Source organism: Acanthopagrus latus, chromosome 21 (assembly GCF_904848185.1).
Source record: "Acanthopagrus latus isolate v.2019 chromosome 21, fAcaLat1.1, whole genome shotgun sequence".
Taxonomy (NCBI): domain Eukaryota; kingdom Metazoa; phylum Chordata; class Actinopteri; order Spariformes; family Sparidae; genus Acanthopagrus; species Acanthopagrus latus.
This window is the reverse complement of record NC_051059.1, coordinates 24,205,462-24,228,209: the sequence shown is the minus strand read 5'-3', so window position 1 is coordinate 24,228,209 and position 22,748 is coordinate 24,205,462. Positions and strand designations below refer to the sequence as shown.

The 22,748-nt window shown below is 44.7% G+C and overlaps 1 protein-coding gene across 5 annotated transcripts in view; it reads left to right on the top strand.

Annotated features, from left to right (window-relative positions):
* The window catches only part of LOC119011827 (neuropilin-1a-like), a 93,157-nt gene that overhangs the window by 36,009 nt on the left and 34,400 nt on the right, over nucleotides 1-22,748 (top strand). For all 5 annotated transcript variants that reach the window (XM_037085240.1, XM_037085239.1, XM_037085238.1 and 2 more), the window contains exons 3-5: nucleotides 1,983-2,164; nucleotides 11,140-11,367; nucleotides 17,437-17,607. In XM_037085240.1, coding sequence (XP_036941135.1) covers nucleotides 1,983-2,164; nucleotides 11,140-11,367; nucleotides 17,437-17,607 — 581 coding nt within the window. The remainder of the gene's footprint in view (nucleotides 1-1,982; nucleotides 2,165-11,139; nucleotides 11,368-17,436; nucleotides 17,608-22,748) is intronic.

The window sequence follows — 22,748 nt, the reverse complement described above, 5'->3', positions numbered from 1 at the left end:
GACTGGTTTTGTTGACCCGCTCAGCTCAAAGACATCGGCGACATGTGCACGAGTCAGCATTTCTGGGCTATAAAAAAGGGTCACGAGCCGAACAGGTCGTGCGTCTGTTATGACAGTCGTGACATGACAGTCCATCAGGCTTTATTCTCCTGTGTCCGCTGAGGCCCGGTCATGTTTTCAGCTGCAGCCTGGACCCCGTTTTTAATCAGCCATATTTTAAATTTGACTTGAACTCACCTTGAATCTCGGCACGCTTTCTCACGCATGTATGATGTGAATCCTCAACAGACTCAGTGATTCAATCAGCTACAGTACAGCGCAGGGAGAGGAGGAGGGGACACACACACACACACACACACACACCATGTTACTGCACTTAAAAAATGCACTTCGATTAATGGGAACATATCCTGCACCTTCAGAGTACACACACACACACACACACACTTGAGTTGTTGTGAAGCGGGCAGTGGGTGGACAGAGGGGTGTGGGCTGGGTAAAGAATGAGGTGGTGCGGCGGCGGTGGGAGGTCCAGCAGAGGCAGCGGAGACTGATGGAGTCTCTCAGTGCGCTCAGTGGGATCCTCAGGGCCTCCCGGTGCTTCGTGCCGCCCGGCGCTCATATTTTCTGTCGCTGCCCGTTCCCTCCTTTTTCATCACGCCGAGAGACAGCAGCTTCCGTCTCAGCGCTTCGTCCCAGCTCTGTTGTGATTCGTCCTTTTACCTGCACGCATTTGACACGGCTGATGTATTATACTGCAGGCTGCTACTAGTTCTGCAACAAGAGATCGATTAGTCGTCAAATATTAAACTAATTTTCAACTATTCTGACAATCTATTTATCAGCTTGAGTAACTTCTTGACCGAAAACAGTCACAATTCTCTGATTCCAGCTTCTTAAATGTAAATATTTTCATTTGAAGATGTTATCTCAGGCTGTGATCCACGTTTTTCACTATTTTCCCAAATTTTATAGACCGCATGATTAACACTGATAGTAGTTGGTTGGTTGCAGCCATAGTAGTCTGTTGATGTGATACAAACATAGATATTGAACTTTTTTTCCCGATGCGAAGGAAGGGATCGTCACTCCCCAGCGCACTCTAAATAATCCATTATACAGCTGCTGCGTCCGTGAATAAAGTGCTGAAATCTGCTGCTGCAACGTGGAAATCTCCCGTCGTTCACTCGAGACAGCTGCTGTGATTTAGGGTCCGGCAGCAGCGTCAACTCTGGAGACAAAACACTGCAAACAAACGCGGATCAGCTGACCAGATCGGTATTTGAGGAAAACGCCTCAATTCACTCAAAATCAGGAAATGAAACACATATGACTTCCCCTTTTTTTTTTTTTGTGGTTTCACAGGCTTTTTTAGCCTCACCAGCAAAGACTGTGTTGTACCCACGAAGATTAATTCTTTTAATCATGTCAAATTATGGTTAAACTTGCACCAAACTTTATAATTTAGGCTTTAAATCAAGAATGATTGAGGCTGTATTTCTTTAAAGTTAAGGGACTAAAAAGAGAAAACAAAAGCTGCGAAAATACACTTATTTCTACTCTCTGGCGTTTGATCTTACACTTCCCATAATGCAACTTGATTGTGTCATCAGCTTGGAAAACTAGCTTTTTGTTAAACATCTGCAGTAAATCGACTGTCTCCTGTAAAAATCAGCGAGCCGCCTCTTTAAAATCGCATTCCCGCTAATCACAGAATAATTAATGAACTTTTTTGATGGTTATTTGGGCGGATAGTTCAGGCTCAGACACGACAGATCCTCACGAGTGTGTTTGTTCAGCAGCTGCGTGCGTTCAAGAGAAGACCCCTAAAAAAAACACTGCAGAAGGGAACAAACAACCCACAGAGCCCGATAATCCTCCGGGACGAGTTAATGTAAAAATCAATCGTGAGCTCCTTCAAAGATCGGCCCGTCTGTCTGTGGCGTGAACCTAAATCCGTATCTCTTCTCTCCTCCTCACAGGTACGACTACGTGGAGGTTTACAACGGCGGCGACGAGCTCTCGCCCATGCTGGGAAAGTTCTGCGGGAAGATCGCACCGTCTCCGATCATCTCCAGCGGCAGCCAGCTCCTCATCAAGTTCGTCTCCGACTACGAGACGCACGGGGCCGGATTCTCCGTTCGCTACGAGGTCTTCAAGACAGGTGTGTGCCCGACTGCGCTTTACAGGACGCGGCTGCTTGCATTAAACAGCAGCATCAGATAAAAACAAAGGAAAAAAAAGAGCCTGAACTAGAACAGAAGCCGAGCTGCTGCTGTTGTCTTGCACGCTCGGCTGAACGTGATGAATCGCCTCGTGGAAAACAGCCAATTTAAATTCACTTGAAGCTCAGCCAGGTTTCTACAGGTCTGCTCCGTCATGAATCACCTTCCTGCACGCGATGAACAATAATCTGTAATAAATACTTTTTTATGATATTTTACATGTCGCAGGAGGCTGGAAGCGCCGGGGCCGAGTCGGGAGGGAGCGACAGTAACAAATCAAAGACTCTGAAGTTGTGTTCGAGGGGAATCTGGTGTCGTAAAACTTTAAAGATGTCTTGACAAGGAAAGAAACGCCAGCGGTCAGACGATTGTTCAGGTTGTAAACTTTGTAAAGGCAGACGTGTTTCCAGATCTTTTGGGCAGCTGTGGCTCGGAAGGTAGAGCAGGCCGTCCACTTTATCAGAACCTGATAAAGGTTCTGGCTGGTTCACCCTCAGCACCCCTAAAACTGACGCAAAGAAAGTTTTTCAGGTGATCAGGCTGAAAATTTGGCTGATTTACAACCTGTTTGATCGTCTGGCTGCTTGTTTCTTGCACTGCTGGACATCGTTGAAGTCACTGTGTGTCACGTTTCTAGATCTAAGTGTAGAAACGAAAACCAAATCTCAGACGATAAGACCAGCGTTCGTAAAAACTTGAACACCATCTGTTCTGTCAGATGCTCGATGAGGCTCGCTGACCTGCGTCCTAAAATAACCTCTCGGGGAATAGAACTGGAATTGTTTCCACACTCTTCGTCCAAGGTTATCCAAACAGCCCGAGCCGCTGAACCTCTGGTACACTGACCTCTAAAGCTGCGAGTTACATAAACTCAAAGACCCAGAATTCCATGGGAGAGGACAGCGAGTCCCCAGCTGGGGCAGGATGCTAGCAGGGCAGACCTACATAAACACGGCTCGTAGAGGAAGGAACCTTGCTCCCGTGTCCTACATTTGTATTTGCTCTTCCCTCTTGGGTCCGCTTGAGTGGCTGCCAAACGGCAAAGTCTCCTGTGACCACTTCAGTTTCCACCGATGGGGACCGGAGATACATCAGATATGAAAAAAAAAAAAAAAAAAGAAGTGGGGGGACGTGCGTGAGATTCCTCTTCTTTCTTTTCTTTTTTTTTGTTTTGTTTTCACCCTTGAGAGCAATAACCATTCACAGAATCACAGGAATCCAGAAATAACTGTCCCCAGGTGGCCGCAACGTTGAAAAGCGGCACATTATATTATGAAAAATGGATAGGCAAGTGCTTCTTTTGGCACTTAAATGAGGAGGAAGGCAGTAATAGAAGAGAGAGAAGGGGTTAGGAGGCCTCCAATTCACACCGGAGCTCAGCTCCGCCGTCTGTTCTCTCCAAAACTACAAAGTGCGGCTCACTTCTGATACTTCAAATCTGCTGGTATCGACTTTAATTCCAGGGTGCAAATGGAGCCGTGACTGATGAATGACAGGATGTTATTAGAAAGTCGGTGTAATAAATCTTCAAAAGTGGGTCAGCAGACTATCAGCGCAGAGGAACATTTCGTTTTTTTCCTGGTGTGGTTTCATAAAAAAAAAAAAAAAGAAATAATTTCCCATATAAGATGTGAGATGATTCATATTTTGAGCTTTGATCGCAAATATACCGATCACACTGGGATTTATAGTCCAGTGGTCTCGGGTCGACGCGCCATTTACTATCAGCGAACTTTTTTATCATTTGTTTTTGATGTCGACGCCTATTATTGAAAGTTTTGGGGGGTTTTAATGGAAGAAGGATCCATCAATCTTCAGTTTAAACGTCCAGGCTGTCAGATTTAGCGGCGTCTATCATCTCACCCTCCTCCACGATGGCTGCTGAAACACAAAAGATCCTCTCCAGAGTCAGTGACTTTGTTTGAGGTGGCTGTTACTCAGGAGGTCAAGTCGGTCATCCAGTAATCAGAAGCTCGTTGGTTCAATTCTGGCGCAGCTGCACATTAAAGTTGAGGAAGATACTGAACCCCAAACTGCTCCTGGTGAGCACAGCAGCCTCCGCCATCAGTGTGTGAATGTCACAAGTGTTGCTGAGTCCATTTGTCCATTCTGGGCTTCTGTAGGAACGTGGAAGTCTAACATGGCAGACTCCCACAGACCTGTCGGCTCACACAACAGGTTCAGTCATAAAAACATTGTGCAGGAGTTTCCTGCAGGCTCAGATCCTGAACGCTGCACCTTTATAGGATGTAGAATTTAAAGGGTCAGTTCTTTGACTTCCAGTTCCTGTCGTGATAATTCAGACGTGCTCCAAGTCGATCACAGCTGTGACTTTCTTGTCTTAAAGCTGTTGGAGGATGAATGAAAGGAGCCGGTTTGATTCACTGATGTTGTGTTGTGTCAGGTCTGCTGGTGTGAACGAGGCGTTCATGTCACGTCTGTGCGTCTCTGCGCTGCTGCTGCTGCTGCTGCTTGTGTTTGTCAGAGCAACAGTATCCCTGTTGTTGTTGAGCGCGTCTGGCTGCTGTCTCCTCACCACCAGCTTCTGTTGAGCTGCAGCCTGTGTACGTGTGTGTGTGTGTGTACGTGTGTGTGTGTACGTGTGGTGTGTGTGTGTGTGTGTTTAATATCGACCGTTTCTTATCATCTGTGTACGTGTCATTCTCATGTTTTCTGTTTGTCTTCTGTTGCTACGTGCCTGTATCTGTCCGTCTCTGCAATCCAGTGTGTGTATCTGTTATTTTCTGTGTGTGTGTGTGTGTGTGTGTGTGTGTGCAGCAGACAGGTGCACGGGACCCCAGGCTCATTTAGCTAATGGGCTGTTTGTCCTTGGAGGCAACAGGGGTGACCTGCAGATGAGATGGATGCTCTGGCATAGAAGACGGGCTCGGAAACTAGGACAGCGTGTGTGTGGGGGAGCGTGAGTGTGTGTGTGTGTGTGTGTGTGTGTGTGTGTGTTGGCCTCAATATGGGCCCTCCACCCTCTAACAAGTTAAAAACAGCCCTTGTACTCACTCAGGTAATCCCCCTGCCATGTTGCCGCCTTCCTCCTCGCCGCATTTAAAACCCATTACAGTCGGAGCAGCATATTGAAGCCGGCTGCTAAACGGAGCCGCTGCTCTGCTTACAAACAGACTCCACACTCTGACGAGACCGCCCAGAACCTCTCTGTTCTGGTTCTTTAGTCTCAGAACATTTTCATGCATCTAACAGTGGATTAAATAATGAATCGTAAAGACAGAGAGCAACAAAAAACGACTCAGTTTTAGATATCTGATGTGTCATTTCTACAGTAAAACACTCATATATATTGTTTTATTATCATATATTACATAAAGTGAAATGGAAGTTATGATTATTGATATTAATTGATATTATTTCTGTTACAGGATGTTAATCGGCTATTCTAGACTCCAAACAAACAAACTCAACAACAACATACTAAAAGTAAAAATGTCATTATATATACATTCGAAGCAAATTAGAGTCAACAAAGAAACAAAAAGCAAATTATGAAAAAGTTAAAACATCAACACAAACTACATATGATATAAATACATTCAATCTAATTAAAGCTGTGCGATTATTTCAAATATTGTCGCAACATGTCGTAACACGTTTGTTACAATCCCCCAATAAATGTCATGTCAGGTACCGTCATGAAACAAGGCGAGCGTAAACAACGATGTTTCGTGTCCGTCTAGAATGTAAACAGTTGAAAATGTAGAAACGTAGAAATATAATGCGAATTGTGAAACGTTAATCTCTTTTCCCCGGGTTACAGTTTTTCCACCGGGAGCACAACGGCTTCGGTTGTTTGTTGAAATGCTAAAAATGACCTGTTGTTTGTACGATCAGCAGAGTCATATCACTCGCTGATGGGCCTGATAACGTGTCCTCTCTATTCCTAAAAATACCCAGAAGAGACACATTTTTAACATCAGGAAAAATGTGTTGGAATAAAATGAAATTCAACATGTGGAGAGTCAAATCCATGTGAGAGAAAGCTGATCCTTTCAGACGATTGAGCAGCGAGATGAAGCTTACAGAATCTATATCTAAAGAGTCCTGCTTGGTTTGACGTGTCTGTAGCTTCATCCCTCTTTCTTTACCTCTCTTCCCTCTTGTCCGCCTGTTGCTTCCCGTCTCTCTGTCATTACGATGAGAAAGCTCCAAAAAAAAAAAAACCACCACAAAAAGCCGTAACCGTCGTTCAGATGACAAGCTCCGTTAGGCCTTAAACACAGAGCTCTGCAGCAGAAGTGGGTAAATCTCAGTCTAATGAGCGTCGGGCCCGTAAAGCTCCGGCACATCCTCCCTCTCATAACCGCGACCATAACTCCACCCTCCGCCGACCACAGAGTACGTATCATTCATAAATGATAGCCGAGCGAGCCCTCGTCAGCGTCCCGGAGCTATATTTGCCTCGATTCTCTTCCTTTTCTATTGCAGGTTTTTCAAACCAGAAACACATGTCTCAGCGGTTTAGTGGACGGCGGGTTGATTGAAGGGTCGCTGATAACAAAGATGAAAGAGGAGGAGGAGGAAAAAAGATGGATGAGCTGAGAGCGAGCCAACGAGAGATGAACCCAGCGTACCGTGTTGTTGTTGGAGGAGACTGCAGGCTGGTGTCGGTGACATGACACAATAACAGATCTGCTCCGACACACAGCAGCGCAGTGAACGCAACCTCTTTGAATATGATGTGCAAACAAGCCGCCTCGTACGGCACCACCGCTTTTTGTTTTTAGGTCCTCTTGAAGGGAGTTTTTAGTCTTTTAAATGTTGATTAAAAGAAAGAAAGATGGCTGGAAGGAGAACGAGCTTGTGAGAGACGAGATGACGAAATGTAAAATGAAATAAAAAGACTCCGGTAAAAGTAGAAGTGCTGCTTCAACTTCTTTACTCAAGTAAAAGTAAAAGTACAGGTATGAAAGTAAACGTCCTTCTGAAGGATATTTCTACCTAATATGAAGGAAGAATCAGTTAGATTTATTCCCAGCTGTTCCTGAAGGCACCACGAAGACAGCTGATTGTTGAGTCTCGTTCCCAGGACGTCAGATAGACACATGTTGGGTCGGTGAAGCGTCCCGAGCAGCGACAAAGAGAGAAAATCAGAAACTCTCTGCAGATACGAGACACTAACACGACTTTTCTCCATGTTCCAGTCTCCCTCTTCGGCTTCTGACGTCTTTGTTTTCGTCTCGCTGCGTCTGCCGTGTGTGATGTGCTCTGATCTTGTGATGATGGGACGCTGAATAAAAATAATAATTCCCCTTAAAATGCATCAAACTAAAGTTGTAAATGCGAGGAAGAGAAAGTTCAGATATTTGTGTTCAGATGTCGACAGAAGGATTATCTGAGGTTCTTTTCTGTCATTGAGAAGTTTAAACCAGGAGATCGTTTCTTCTCTTCTCCAACAACAAAGTGATTTTTTTTTTCTGTTCGGAGGGTCTGCAACCTTTTTAGAGACAAAATCAGATTTGGTGGCCAGTTCAGCCACAGGCCAGGGAACAAACGTCTCATTGTGTGTGTGTGTGTGTGTGTGTGTGTGTGTGTGTGTATGTGTGTGTTGTCTCAGGATTTCATCACTTCTTTTGACCTGTTTTGTTTCCACTCTCCTGATTTACGCACTTTGTTTGTCTGAAGAGAAGCCTGGTTGAAGTTTTGTGGCTTCTAAACGCTTTTCTGGTTTCGCGACAACGTTTGTTTCATCGTTTTGTTGACGTGGCGGTTTGCGGGAAATCAGACATTTATTCCACTTCTTCGATGTTTACTTGCTCGTCTCCGGATCAAACGGTGCTCCGTCGCTCTCGTCCGCGACGCTGTAAAAGATAACCAGCTGGAGGTTGGTTCAAAAGCTACGGTGGCCCGCGAGGTCCAGCTCTGGTAGACTAGATCTTTGACCTAAAATCACATAATACATCATTTCTGACCTTGTTAGACCTCCAGCAGCACAGATCGCTCATTAAGCATGAATGTATTCAACCCATCTGTACATATGACACACTCACTCACACACACACACACACACACTAGAGAGTGTGCCAGCTGAGGAGGATCGAAGCCGCCTCATCCCTTCGCCATCAGTCATCATGTCGCCCTTTTAATGACACCACCTGTGTCAACAGCGAGGGGTCTGTTGCAGTGTGTGTGTGTGTGTGTGTGTGTGTGTGTGTGTGTGTGTTCATGTTTACAGGCACGCTCAGATAACACGCAGGTCACATCTGGACCCAACAAACACACAGCTCGTGCCTCCGAGGGACTCTTGACCCTCGTCCACGCCTCGCGCCGCCGTCCTCCCGCAGAGCATCCGTCACCGCCTCGTCACCTCGCAGTCAGTTTATGACAGGAGAGGTGTGAACCACCGGTTGACTGATGCGAGCCGACGCCGCTGTTTTTCTCTTTTTTTTTGTTTTTCCTGAGCGGCATCGAGAGTGTGGAGAAAACAGCTTGTGTTCAGAAAAAAAAAAACCCCGACAGTCGTGCAACAGCTGCCGTTCTGTCTGTACTTTTATCAGGAGACGTTCGCGTCACCTGTTGTTGCTGCTTAGTGGATTCTCTCCGGAGGGGCATGTGACGCTTAGGAGGAATTATGAGGCTGTTGTGCTACTGTAGATGCCGTGTGACTCTGTGGCTTTGTGTCGTATAGAACAAAAGGATCGCACATCCTCTGACTTTCCTCCAACTGGCAGCGTCATCTGCAGCTGCATCTCTGGTGACGTGAAGCGTCGACGGGCCCTGACGCACCGGACCAGCTAAAGTCTAGTCAGAGGTGTAGTTTATGTCGGCGTGTCCTGCATCTTTGGGCTTTATTGTTGATTTGATTGTTGAATCTGCGGCGGAGTCCGTCGGTAAAACAGATCGCTCCTGGTTGTTCGGCTAAGTGGATCAGCGCACGCAGAAGAAGAACGGAGGAAGTTAACAGAATCCAGCGACGCGAGGCTCAAAAAAAACCAGAGCGATGTGATCAAATTTCCTTGTACCAGTAATAAAAATCTGGCTGCTGCATTTCGTACCAGCTGCAGGCGATGTAATGAACTCTGACTTATATTGTAGCAGAGGGCGTTGCAGGAGTCTAACCGGGGAGTAGACGAGGACATTAATGACTTTAATGAGATTCTGATTTGATAGAAAGGGTCTTATTTTAGAAATATCTCTCAAATGCGAGGAAGCGAGGACTGAACAAATGTCTTTACTGGAGCGTCGAAGCAGATTCAGATAGAACAAAGAAACTATATAACTTTAAAAGAGAGCCGAGAGAAAAAGTTTTCCGAAACAATACTGAAGAAGAAAAAAAAAAAAGCTGTGTGAGAATTTACGTCTACTTCTTCCGCACAAGGTTTTCCAGAAACGTTTTCATAATGGCGGCACCACGACATCACACTCCCGCACGCCAAAAGCGTTACGATGAATGTAAAAGAGGGAGAGATGTAAACACACGACGGTTTCATCACTCCGAGGTGTTACGTGCTGAAAAAGCATGAATGAGAGTGTGAGAGATGAAACATCATCGTCGGAGAAGAACAGCAGACGACGTTTGCGAGCCAGAACTCGTGTCACCTTATTTTTTTTTTTTAACGTGGGTTCTCGGTGACGGATGAAAGATTATAAACGCTTTACGTACCAAAAAATAAAACAAAGAGCATCTTTAAGAGACCTTTAGGAGCCCCGAGAAACACGCAGTGAATCCACAAAGCTCGGATATTTGACTCCACACTGAATACAAATGAGGAGGTCGAGGTCCAGTGGTTATGTAGGGTAGCGTGTGTGTGCGCTTGGACGTGTCTAATGAGCTAACAGGGTCGTGTTTGTCTACGTTTGTCTGTTTGTGTGCGCCGCTGTTGTTGCTGGTCGGTCTGCAAACAGCTCGACTCGGCGCCTGGAACGGGCCCCGGCTCGTCTGATTGGATGGAGATGACACGAGTTTTGTCAATAAAAACGAAGGTTGTGTTTAAAAAAAGAATGCACCATCAGGGTAATTTTATTAGTTTCAAGGCATATTTGATGTCTGGATGCAGTTAAATGTCCCCTCTCGTTCTCTTTCTCTCTGTGGGAACGTCTTTTCCCCTGAATCCTCCCATTGTTTGGGAGGAAAATTGAGTTTTAACAATCACAAAGACTCAGTTTAAGTTAATCTTCATTCCAGTGAAGTCACAGTTATTAAAAAAAAAAAAAAAAAAAAGGAGCGTTTAGGGCTGAAAGGTCAGGAAACTGGAGGCAGTTCAGTTTATGTGTGGATTTCTAAAAATGTCTTTGTCCTCGTGTGAGCAGCAGGAAACTGTGAGAAAAGTGTAAAAACGTAAGACGGTGTCGACCTGAAGAGCCACACGTGTTTCTTTAAAGGTGCGCTGTGGAAGAAATTTGAATCAGAAGAGAAAGATCGTCATTTTTACGTCATTCTTCTGTCCAAACAAGCTAAATAAACAAACTCGCTTTGCTTTCGTGATTAAATACACTGAATAAATAAACTGACCTTAAAGGAAAACACTGTTTTACACTGTTTATATGTGGCGGACCCTGCCGGAACCTCCTCTGAGAACAGCTTGTTTATTCAGGTATGGAAAGGATAAATATATCAGATTTTGTATTATTACCTCATTTACAGTGTAAATATTACGATTCTGAGTTTGAATTTCGTCTCCAAAACTAAATTTTGCTCCTTTGATATATTCAAGCCGATCTGAGAATCATTTTCTATCAGTTTCTGTCTTCTGTCTTGAAATGTTTGATCGAAAAACCCATTTGTTTCCGTTTTAAACTCGCACAAACCGCTGGTCGTGAACCTGATGTCCGATCCCCGACCCCGGAGAGTTCACACCTCGGTCTAAGCGAGAATCCGTCACTCTGTCCAAACACGTCTCGACACTTTAAAAACTCATCGGCGTCTCTCTCGCTGTCTCTCTCCTCGCAGGTCCCGAATGTTCCAGGAACTTTACGGCTCCCAGAGGCGTCATCAAGACGCCGGGCTTCCCCGACAAGTACCCCAACAACCTGGACTGCACCTTCATGATCTTCGCCCCCAAGATGTCCGAGATCGTGGTGGAGTTCGACAGCTTCGACATGGAGCCCGACACCACGCCGCCGCCGGGCGCCCTCTGCCGATACGACTGGCTGGAGATCTGGGACGGCTTCCCTGCAGGTGAGGAGACGGGGTCTGGCTAAAACATGGATGCTGGGATATATTATCATACAACTTGACACTGTTCCTGTTTTCTTTGGTTAAAATTCTGTGAACTTTGGAGACCTTCTTCAAAGTTTGCCGGCTAAATTTTACATTTCTGAAGCGTCTTTTGATCTCCCAAGTCCTTTTTTTTTTTCCGGCTCTCTTCTCCAAAAAAGAAAGCGGGGGAATGATAGATGAAGATGGATGCACTACCAATATAGAGCGAGGAATGTCAGACAGAAAAAAAGGCTGAAGGTGAAAGAAGTGAAGGAGAAACAATAGGGCCGCGTCTCCGCAGGTGGAGAGGTGAGAACGGGGAGGAGGGGGGAAAAAAGACGGGACGTGGATAAAAATGCCGAACCACAAAGCGGCAGAGAAGACGAGAAGGATGAGACGTGCCGGGGACGACTTCTCCCCTGCAGATGTTGACAGAAAACAGACAGAGATGCAGACGGAGACATGTGGAGGTGACGGGGGAGGAGGAGGAGGAGGCAGGAGAACAAAGGATGGATGGCTTCCCTGCAGGTGGGACCGACTCGGATTGAGCGATGGAGGCGAAGGAGAAAGCCGAGGCGAAAAATAGATTGATAAAGGCGAGAGGGAGATGTGGGAGCAGGAAGGGAGGGAGGCGTGTTTCCACTTTCGTGTTGGAGACACGTTTTTGTGCACGTATCAGCAACAGCAGGATCAATCTGAAGACAGGGTTTGATCTTATCAATTAAGAGTCTTAAGAGTCAGTTTTTATCGTCATAATTTCTCCTTTACAAACGGGTTCATGCGCTTTCTGTGTCGCAGGAATTTGCAACTCACTCACCAGAATAAAAGCTTTGGAACGGCTGCAAATTAAGAGTTCAGCTTCTCGTTTCAACCAGCAAAATCGGGTGTTTTTTAGCAAGATGTCGGGACGATTTGAAGCCGACTTCTATCTGATAACTAAACCAGGTATTTTAAGCCGAAACATGATCTTTTCCTGACCCTGACCAGGTGATTGTTATGCCTAAACCGAACCATGAGCACAGTGTTGTCACAGCTTAAAATGTAAACGTAAAAAAACATAAAGCTTCAACTAGTTTTGCAGAAGAGAGTCAAAAAAGTAATACATCTCACATCACGTTAGGTTTAGGCGCTAAAAAATACTTGGAAAGCATCCGGCAACGATCACGTTTTGGGTTAAAATACCCGGTTTTGTCGTCTTGACGTCCAATTAAAGATATTCGGCTTTGTTGCCCCAAACACAGCAGCAACAAGTCCTGACATCTCGTTTAAAATATCTAGTTTTCTTGCACTGAAGTCAGCAGTTAACCAGTTGAGGTGCTCTCTGTTCACCCGGACCTTTTGAAGCGATTTTTTAAAAAAAGAAGCAAATATAATGTGTTTTTAGAATGACTGATTTTCAGAACAAATCAAGCTTGACTCGACAAGAAAATGACACGCAGGTTTTCTCAAAAATTCTGCCAAATCAAAAACCTTTAAAGCCGCTAAAACAGCCTCCAACTGCTAGGTGCGAGGTGATTACATATTTTTGGGGAGGAATTATGCTCGTTAGCTTCCTTGCTAAGAGGAAGATGAAAAGATCGACACTTGTGCTACAACTGAGCTTAACCTTAACGAAAAGCCTGCGATCCAGCCGGCGCCTCTCGAGCTCACTGAGGAAGGAGAATAAACACGCCTCCCGAAATGTCAAATATTCCTTCAGCTTCCAGGAGATAACGATCATGAAGCTGTTGCTCCGTTAATGTCAGGCTCGTTACTTGAAACTCATCCTCCGGCGCGCACATGGAGGAGGCCGGATGTACCGACGGAGCCTCCGTCACAGCTTGCTCATTGTTCCCTCAGCAGCCTGACGGAGACGCATCCCGCTCTCCTCCTCCTCCTCCTCCTGTTCGCACTCCGTCCCCCCCCCCCTCCTTTTTTTCGTTTTGGAACGGCGTTCCTCGGCTCCCATTGTTGTCTAATTAGCCGTACAGCAGCGCTAGATAATGGTGAGAGCGACATACCTTGGACGGGCCTGAGCGAGGCTGCCAGGACGCCCACAATACTCGCCGCCGATGCCCAAAAAGCTTCGCCTGGTTACTGCCAGGGAGGAGACTGGCATGGGAAAACACGAGGGACACAAAGACTGGCACAGGTATACAGACAGTGACACACACTTTAAAGCCGTGCCAGCATACACAACATGCCAGGGCTGTTCCTGTCAAATGATGTGTGTGTGTGTGTGTGTGTGTGTGTGTGTGTGTGTGTGATGCACCACACTGTATTCCCCTTGTTTGCCGAGCGAACACGTGTGTCGGTGCAGATAACAAAGCGCGTCTGCAGCGGGGTGAGAGACCAGGATGTAACGTTTCATCCCATCAAACGCACACTCGCAGCGTGAACAACCAAACATTCCCATCATGCACTGTTGTTTCTCTCTCTCTGTCTCTGAGAGCTGTAAATCTGTTCATCAAAGAGGGGGGGGAGGATTTTTTTTTCTTTTTTTTCTTTTTTCTTTCCCCCTGGTGGGAATAAATCAGACAAACAAACATGTAGAGCTCGTTACGTTTGGAGTCGCTCTTCAGAGGAGAATCAAATCAAATCTGGCGTTTATTTTCTTTGGAGAAAGTGTCTGAAAATGGAAAAAAGGTGCGATTTAAATTGAGTTCTGACTCCTTTAGGACATCGTCTTTCTCTCTTTTTGAACACTTTATGCTCAAGGACTCATTAATGTCTTATTCTTGTACGACCAAATTCTACAACTCAGAGGGAATTAACTCTAACCTTTCTCTCTTAATTAACAATGATCGATAATATGTAGAGTTGTTGTGCATGAATTATTCTCTGGCTCTAAGTTTCCAGGAGCTTCACAGAAAAAAAACAGAGATACATCATTCTCCTAAACAACTGAAGAAGATGGGGACGTGTTTTAAAATGTAAAAAAAATAACTAATATAAAACATGAAATGTCTTTTCTGGCATAATGGAAGTCTCCAAGACCCCGAAGTGGTTTGAAAAGAGGTTCTTCATATTCCTGTTTTAGCCGAAACCTTCGCTGCAGCCGCTGAGCTTCAGGCATGAGCGGTTAAAACAAGTCCTCAGCTCCTTCAGCTGCGACGAGCTTTCTGCTCTGAAGCTCCAGAAATGTTTTGTAGAAACTACGAAACTCCATCTGACTTTCCGTCAGCACGGAGAGAGAGGGGGAGGAGATGATGACTGAACTTTAAAGTGTTTCATCATTTTATTTTCAGCCACATTTAATTCCTCAAAGATGAGTTATCTTACAGTTGTTACGGTGCTGTGAGCGCTGTGCGACGAGGTTTGAAGCTCCAGAAACACGATTGCTTTATCTTTATCTTCCTTCTGTACACTGATTGTTTATGATGTTGGATCTCCTTCTGCTCCTTCTGTATAGAAATAGAACCATTTCCTAAATAAATGTAAATGCAGCCACGTTGCCTGAAGGGTTTTTTTTTTTCCCTGTTTTATAGCCGACTGCATCGACAGCGGAACCACAACACACCACCGCCCGATAAGGCTGAAATAACCTCGGATTGTAATCCGTCACAGATTATCGACTGCGCTTTAAACTGTAACTGATAAACATAATCCAGCAGATTACCAAAGATCGGCATCCCAACACAACGGCCTCGTGTTATTCCGCCTCCAGGCTGAAAGGGAAAGAGTCTCATCTTAGCAAAAAAAAACAAAAACATTAACGACTTTGCTCTCCGCTGAAGGTTTCGCTCCTGGAGTTTCCTCCCGAGAGGCTGCTGAGCTGCTGTATCTGCACCGAACAGGAGGCGCCACGAGCCCGCCATTGTTTCTCTCAGATAAGGACGGGATGAAATGTCCAGAAAACACTCGTGGCCAGGCGGCGACGTCAGCGCTCGCGGCGTCGAGACGTGAGACGGGCCGTCGCTGTGCGAGCTGCACATGAGAGATGTGAGCCTCTCGCGTTTCATCACAGAGACGAACATCTCCGAGATAAATCTCTAAAAAAAAAAAAAATCACCCAGACGGTCGATGGAGAAAGCGTATCACACTCTTGAAGATGTTTTCGAAGAGTTTTCTGTCCGTCTTATCTTCCTGCTGCTCAGTTTACAAGATGTTAAAGCAACAAAGCTCCAGATTTCAAACCTTCATCATCATTATTATTCTCAGCTTCATTATTCTTCACGCAGATTTGACTTTTCTGGGGCGGAGCGACAGGAAATGACAAACAACGTACTTGACTTCCAGGAAATTTCAGAGAAGATCCAGAACATCTAATTCGATTGATACACTTCTATCAATTTCATCACTTCCTTATGCGAGCGCAAGTCGTGACAAGCTGGTCCATTGTGCTGTCAGAAATGTGCCCAGAGGCGAGCGTGCAGCTCCACAGATCGCACGTTGATAATAACTTTACATTAAATTTGCTTTAAATTGAGATTTTCTTTAAGATCTATACACTCAGCGGCTTCTTTCAAAGGTCCACATGACAATCTAACACGGAACATCTACTTTTATTTTCCTCTGTAATGTTCAGTGTTTGACACGGTCGTGATGGGACGCTTGTCAACCTTAAAACCTCGAAAACAGGGAGGTTGTAACAACCCAAACGAGGATCTTGGGGTCAAATCACACCTCATATCACAAGAATCTGATTATGATCTCCGTAGAGAAGGTTTGTACATCACCGAGGAATCCCCCCGTCCTTTTCTCTGCCTGTGTCTGAGTTTGTGTTGAAAAATGTTACGCGATGCAGCAGGAAGATTAAATGAACGATAACACAGAACCAGTTTTAGTCGGTCTGCTCCGAGATGTTGAAGCCAACACACAAAATACAATCGTTGTAATTCTTTCCCTATAGAAGACACCTGCGTTATTATCCCCCCGACTGTGTTTCAGGTGATATCAGTGCTGACTTACGACTTCAGCACAGTCGCCCTCGTTAGTACTTGTTGGGGTTGGTCCCTCTTCTCGCTCTGATGCCAGAAAACAGGTAGCGATAACTCAGAAGGGGAAAAGGTGCAAAAAAGAAGAAAGTGTGACCGAGGGAGGGGAGTGAAAAACAGAAGCATCCTGGGAAAAACTGGGAGGGTCGTATAGTACGCACAGAGGTGTTGATGAAGTCAAACTGTACGTCTTAGCGGACTGCTCGATCTCGTCTTTGTTCGTCCAGATGGGCTGAAACTTTTTTTGCTTTCTGGAAAAAATACCTGCAGCGCATTTTGTAAACTACCTTTTCTCCAAAGCCTGCCGCTGGGATTCATCTCTCTCTCAGCTCTGCGGCCGGAACGTTATGATGATACGTGAGAGTGTTTGAAGGTCCGCTCGTCTTGCTCCTCTCCTCTCTCGGAGCCTCGCGGATGACAGGATAAGAAGTCATCTCCTCTCATTCGATCAAACACATCTGAATAACCGTATTTCCTGCCAGTAAAAGCTCCTTTGTGAGGCGTGAAAATGTGTTCCTTCACGCCTCGTCCGCGCTCCTCCGCTGCGATTATCCCAGAAACAATCCTCCCATTTCTTTTCAAAGATCTGATAATATAACGTTGTAATGTAATGATGATGTCAGCGGCTGGGGGGGTCGGAGCTGTGAACACGAGGTCACAGGATGACAAAAACATACCTGTCTCCCACAATGCACCGCGGCTCTTGGATGTACCTGATGATAAGTGTCAGTGTAACGAGTGTTTCTGTCATCTCGCCTTTATTCCTGTCTCAGAGGTGCCACGTCGCTCGGGAGAGGTGAGAGATCAGAGCCGGAGCTGGAGCGAATTTCGTTTTAAATCAAAATCAGACACTTTTCCGACTCGAGTTCAGACAGAATATCTCAGAAAGCCTCGAGCTCGTGTGTTTCTCGCCACATTTCCCGGGACAGCGAGGGCAGAAAAGGACAGAGTGAATTATAAAAGCGCTCCGCAGTTGACGAGCGATGAATCTGACGTTCTCCCTTCTTTTTTTCCTCCCCATCCCTCGCTCCCTTTGTCCCTCCGCTACTCCTCTATGCTTCCTTTTATCCTCCCTCATTTCCTCCCTCTTAAATCCCCTCCTCCTCCTCCTCCTCCTCTTCCTCCCCTCCAGTGGGACCCCACATTGGCCGCTACTGTGGCCAGACGTCCCCGGGCCGTGTGATCTCCTACACCGGCATCCTGTCCATGACCATCACCACCGACAACGCCATCGCCAAAGAGGGCTTCTCCGCCAACTACACCATCCGAGAGAGGAGCCTCCCCCCGGGCCACGAGGACGAGGGTGAGCAGCTGGAGGAGTGATGTAGAGATGGAGGGAGGAGGAGGAGGAGGAGGAGGAGGAGGAGGGTAGACGTGTCATCTGGTGTTAGGAGTTCATTTTCTGGATGTTTTTGTGTCTCCGTATGAAAAACAACAAGTCCAGATTAAAAACCGCGGTTGATCACCCCTCAGAGTCAACATGGAGCGTGGAAGAGTCCGTTAGCAAAACGCTGAATGTGTTTCAGCTGTAGGAGTGTGACCTCTGACCTCTGACCTCCATCTTGGAGGAAAGAACAGCAGAAGTGAATTTCTCCTTTAGGGATAAAAAGCTGTAAGGAAAAATAAATGTGGGAGTTTCTGATTTAGGTCAGAGAAAAAGCAGCAGAGACATGTTGAAACTTTACATTTCCTCAGCTTTGATTTTATGTTTTATGTTGTGTAACGGCGCGTTAACGGCCTGGTTGAGTTTAGGCGTAAAAGGAAAAGATCACGTTTTGACTTAAAGTACCGTTTGTTGGTTTATTACACAAAAACTACTGAACACATTTTCACCAAAACTTGGATGAAGGATGTTTCTTTGTCCAGAATAAAACCACGTTAACCTTCCAGATAAACTGAAGGATCTAGGAATGTGGATCATCTGGATCTAGTGGATCTGAATATGTCGGGCTTGACTGCCGAAACACGTAATCAATTCCAAACATGTTGCTTTTCGGGTTAGAAACTAATCGTTGCCACAGAGAGTCGTCGATTTATATGGATCTGAAGTAAAAAATGTTGATTATCTGAAGCTCCTCCTGGGGGGTCCTGATCCTTCAGCTGTGGACCGCCGCTCTGGTTTTGCTTCACGGCTGATTAATCCACCCTGTCGATCTAAATTATTTCAGTAATTGATACCAATCTGCAGGATAAGATCAGCAGCGACTCTTTGATTCTGCTTGAACTTCAAATATCAGAACCAGGATCTGAATCCGAGTCACGACAGTGTAAATTCAGTCTTATCTCACAGCTGTGGAACTTTGTAGAATCCATTTCTGATAAAAAAAAAAAAAAGGCATTTTAAAGCTTATATTTTCATCTTTCATTTGACCTACTTTTAACTCTTATCTCCTCCAGCTGAACGATTTCACACGTCAGGATATTATCGCCAGTTTTTCGGATATAGATCTTTTTTTTTTCATTCGTTGTGTTTCGTGTTAATGTCTTCAGTTCGTCTGCATCAGATGTTGGTCAGTGTCGGAACGTCTGTAGAGATTTAAGGTATTTTCGGCCCGTATGGTTCTTGCACTCTTGTAACCTCGACCCCGATCACCCCGGTTCAGGAATGTGAGCGAGGGTGCGGAGGTGAGTTTGTGTAAAGGTCCCACGGTGGCCGACATGGGAGGAGTTCCACTGGTCAAAAGTGATATTTAAAGACTTTAAAATCAGCTGACTGTGCACGGATCTTCAGTCTTTGTCTGAAGGATGTCACAGATGCACACAGCGGTCTGTGAGAAGGTTCAATTATTGCTTTGAATTTAAATCTACATTGATTTATGACAAAAAATCTTTGGTACACAAGATAAACAGGCTGTAACTAACCACAGAAACCAAACAAAAGATGCATAAATACGTACTGACAGTTGATTTTTAGGTGCTTTTCAATACTATCAAATGTTCTACATGAGTGGATTAAGTACATTTTATATTGATATCTTCATTTTCTGACCACCTTATCCATTTAAAATGCACATTTTGACCGGTATTTAAAGTGTTGTTCTTTAAATCCTTCTGCATATTTTTCCGAGTCAGTTGAATCGTATTCTAAAGCTTTTTTTTTTTTTGCCTTCAAACTGTGAAAATGTTGGAGGTATTTCTGTGTTTATATTCAACACACATCATGTTATCACCACACACAATGCACCGTGCCAGAAAATGATTATGAATCGCACATGTAGACGAGACGTTTCACCAGAGGGGTCAAAGTAATTATTTTGCTCTTTTTTTTTTTCCTTTTCCAGTTTTCTTGTTTGTCTTTGCCGCCGGCAGAACACATGCATGCGTGTGTGTGTGTGTGTGTGTGTGTGTGTGTGTGTGTGTGTGTGTGTGTGTTAATGCCTGATGTTGATGTTGAGCGTTCATGACAAGCTGATAATATATGGATGTAGTCTACATGTAGGCCTCCTATGTCTGCACTGTAATGTGTGTGAGAGATAAATCTGGATGGCTGCAGCACTGGTGTTAAACAAAACTCTAATTATGTTAGCTTAACACACACACACACACACAGAATTACTTTGTCTACAGACCTCCAGCCAAACTCAGCAGATTGAATTAAGTCGTCTCGCCGAACCATATCACGTCGTCTTTTCTCCAGATTTAACAGCCGCTCTGACGGCCAGAAGCCGGTGATTCACAGCCAGAGGTGCTCGGGCGACTTTAGCAGCTGCTGCAGGGGGGACGTGGTTTTTTTTTTTATTAGGAAAACATATCCACATATTAAGCCCACCTGAACACCACTTGTTGCAACTGAGAATACATCGTTAGTAAGCTAACGTCGAAGTCCAAACAATAAAACAGCTAAATGTCTAAAAGTTTAATCATGTGTTTAATCAGTAAATGCTTTGCTAAAAGTAATGCATACATGTTTGATATGGTTATACAGCTTAATTAACGCTCAACAGTTAAACTAGCAAATAGTAGGCTATTGGTTAAATGGTTGCTAAAAGTAGGCTAACATATCCACTGAAATAGTTCACTAAAAGTGATGAATGAGTGGTTGAACTGTAACGTTCAAGCTAAACACAATGGATAAACAGTTGAAAGTTTGCTAAAAGCGTAATGGGTAGACTAAGTGTTTGAACCAGATGGCTAATTTAATGCTTACGACATGGCTAGGTGGCTAAAACTAATAAATAAGTGATTGAAACAGCTAAACAGGAGAGTAAATTTGGTTAAATGGATGAAACAGATACACCCAGCTAAAGTAGGCTAATGCTAAATTGTTGAAATAAAGTCACCGGTAATCAACTGAAACAGCTAAATCAGATAAATGGTAAAGATGGTTAGCTACAAGTAATTGGATAAAAGTTAGATTACAACATGCTATAGGGCTAGCTAAAAGTAGGCTAGTTAGCAAAAAGTGGTGGATAAGTAGCTGAAATGTTACACTAAAGCAAAATGGAATCAGTTGAAGGTTAGCTAAAAGCATGCTAGGCTTGTGGATAGGTTAGATAATTAGCTACATTAATGCTATGTTAAAACAGTTAGTTAAAAGTCATGGTTAGCCTAAATGGTCCAAACAAATAGGACTTGCAAAAGGAGGCTAATGATAAACCATGGAAGTAGTTAGTCAAGCTAATGCTAACAGATAAATTGATCTAATGAAACAGCTAAAAGGTAAAAACAGTTAGCTAACAGTTGTTAAATGTCTAACTTTGGTCTCTCCTCCAGCAGCCGACTAACAAACGTTGGTTCGGTTTAATAAAAAACATTCTGCTGTATATTACTGATTAAATCAGCCATTTAAAATCCATTCAAATCAACACATTTTTGTAAAATTATGTGTGTTGTTGATGACGGTTTAGCCTGCGTGAGTTCATCCGACAGTGCTGGAGGGCTAAATGTGACAAAAAAAAAAAGGGTTGAAACATCTGCTGTAAACTTTCAGGCTGGATCTTTGCGATCAGCCTCGGAGGAATCAAACTAATGACATCCCGGAGTGAATTAAGAGGTTTTCTCTCTCGCTTCGTCCCGGCCATCATCATCTCCAGCCGGGCCTTTGATCATCTGAGCGATCAGTGGGGGCGTCAGTTTTATGTCCGTTTTGATTGGCGAGCTCGCCGTCTCCCCCGCGGTCGAAGTTTCTTCATCGTGCCTGCTGCGAGGGGAGACACGGAGGTGTTCTCATCATGAATAGCAAATGAGTATCGCCTCGCTGTTTAACTTTGTCATTGTTTAGCTCGCCTTTTCTCCTGGCGAGGTTCCTCCGGGAAAAAGCTCTGAATCAGAGGAATTTGGGGCCTAAAAAAGAAAAAATGTCAGGTTAACAAATATTGTTGATAAGCTCTCTGCGGTGTTTTGGTGAGGTGATGTCGCAAGCAAACTTTCTCCCTCGTTTATTTGTGGAACTTGGAATGAACTAAGTGTGTTTGTGTCAGCCTGGCAGACCTGGTGTCTCCAGACAGCCCTCCCACACACACACACACACACACACACACACACACACACACACACACACACACTCACACACACGCTTCCTTTTGTTCCACCTCCCTCTTCCTTCCCCAGGGTCCCCTGCTGTTACAGCGTGGACACTGTCGTCTCAGAGATACAGACGTGTGCTTCAAGTTGGTCCAAATGGTTTCAGGAGGCCGAAGGATTGCAGAACAAGTTTTTCTCTCAATCCACAGAGGAGTGCAGCCTTTTAGTTAGAGTGGAAATCAGCTAATTTAGAGCTGAATCTGCACAAATTCAGCAGCGATATGTTCCTGTGAGGGTTCGTGTGTATTTTATACTCATTTAAAAAGACCAGGTAAACATGACCATGTAACAATGGGATGTTCCTGACCCAGTGTTGGTGACGAGATGTGAGTGTTTTGACACGTGGTTGATTATAATCCAGTATTTTTTAAGTGTGTACGTTTCTGTCAGCCTCTCTAATGTGATGATGTGCTACTTCTGTCTGTTCTACATCATTGCTAATCAATATATCTTTCTTTTTTGGACAGTTGGTTGGAATAAACCAACATGTTCTCACTCCAAACTCATCAAATTTGTCAGTTCTGGACGTGAATTGCTCTACGGTCACTTTACATGCAGCTTCTGGTTAGACTATCAAAATAAAGCGTGCTGAATGCTTCAGATGTTAAGATCGGCAAATGATTATGCAGAAAACTCAGGTCACGTGACATCACCCATGTTCAGACTGCATTCACTCCTAACTCTTCGTCAAAAACAGGACATGAACTCCGATCTCTGGATGAAAAGTCCTATTAATAACTCACTGAACAACAACAAGGTTACAAGGTTAGCCGTGAGAGACAGAAACACAACACAACGTGCTTTTATTGACATTTAACTGACGTTCGGTGACAGATTTTGAGTTCTCAGTGTGTTTCAGACTCGACTATCTGCATGTTTAAGTGTATATGGAGATGGTAGAAAAAGTGCCTCAACAGGAGC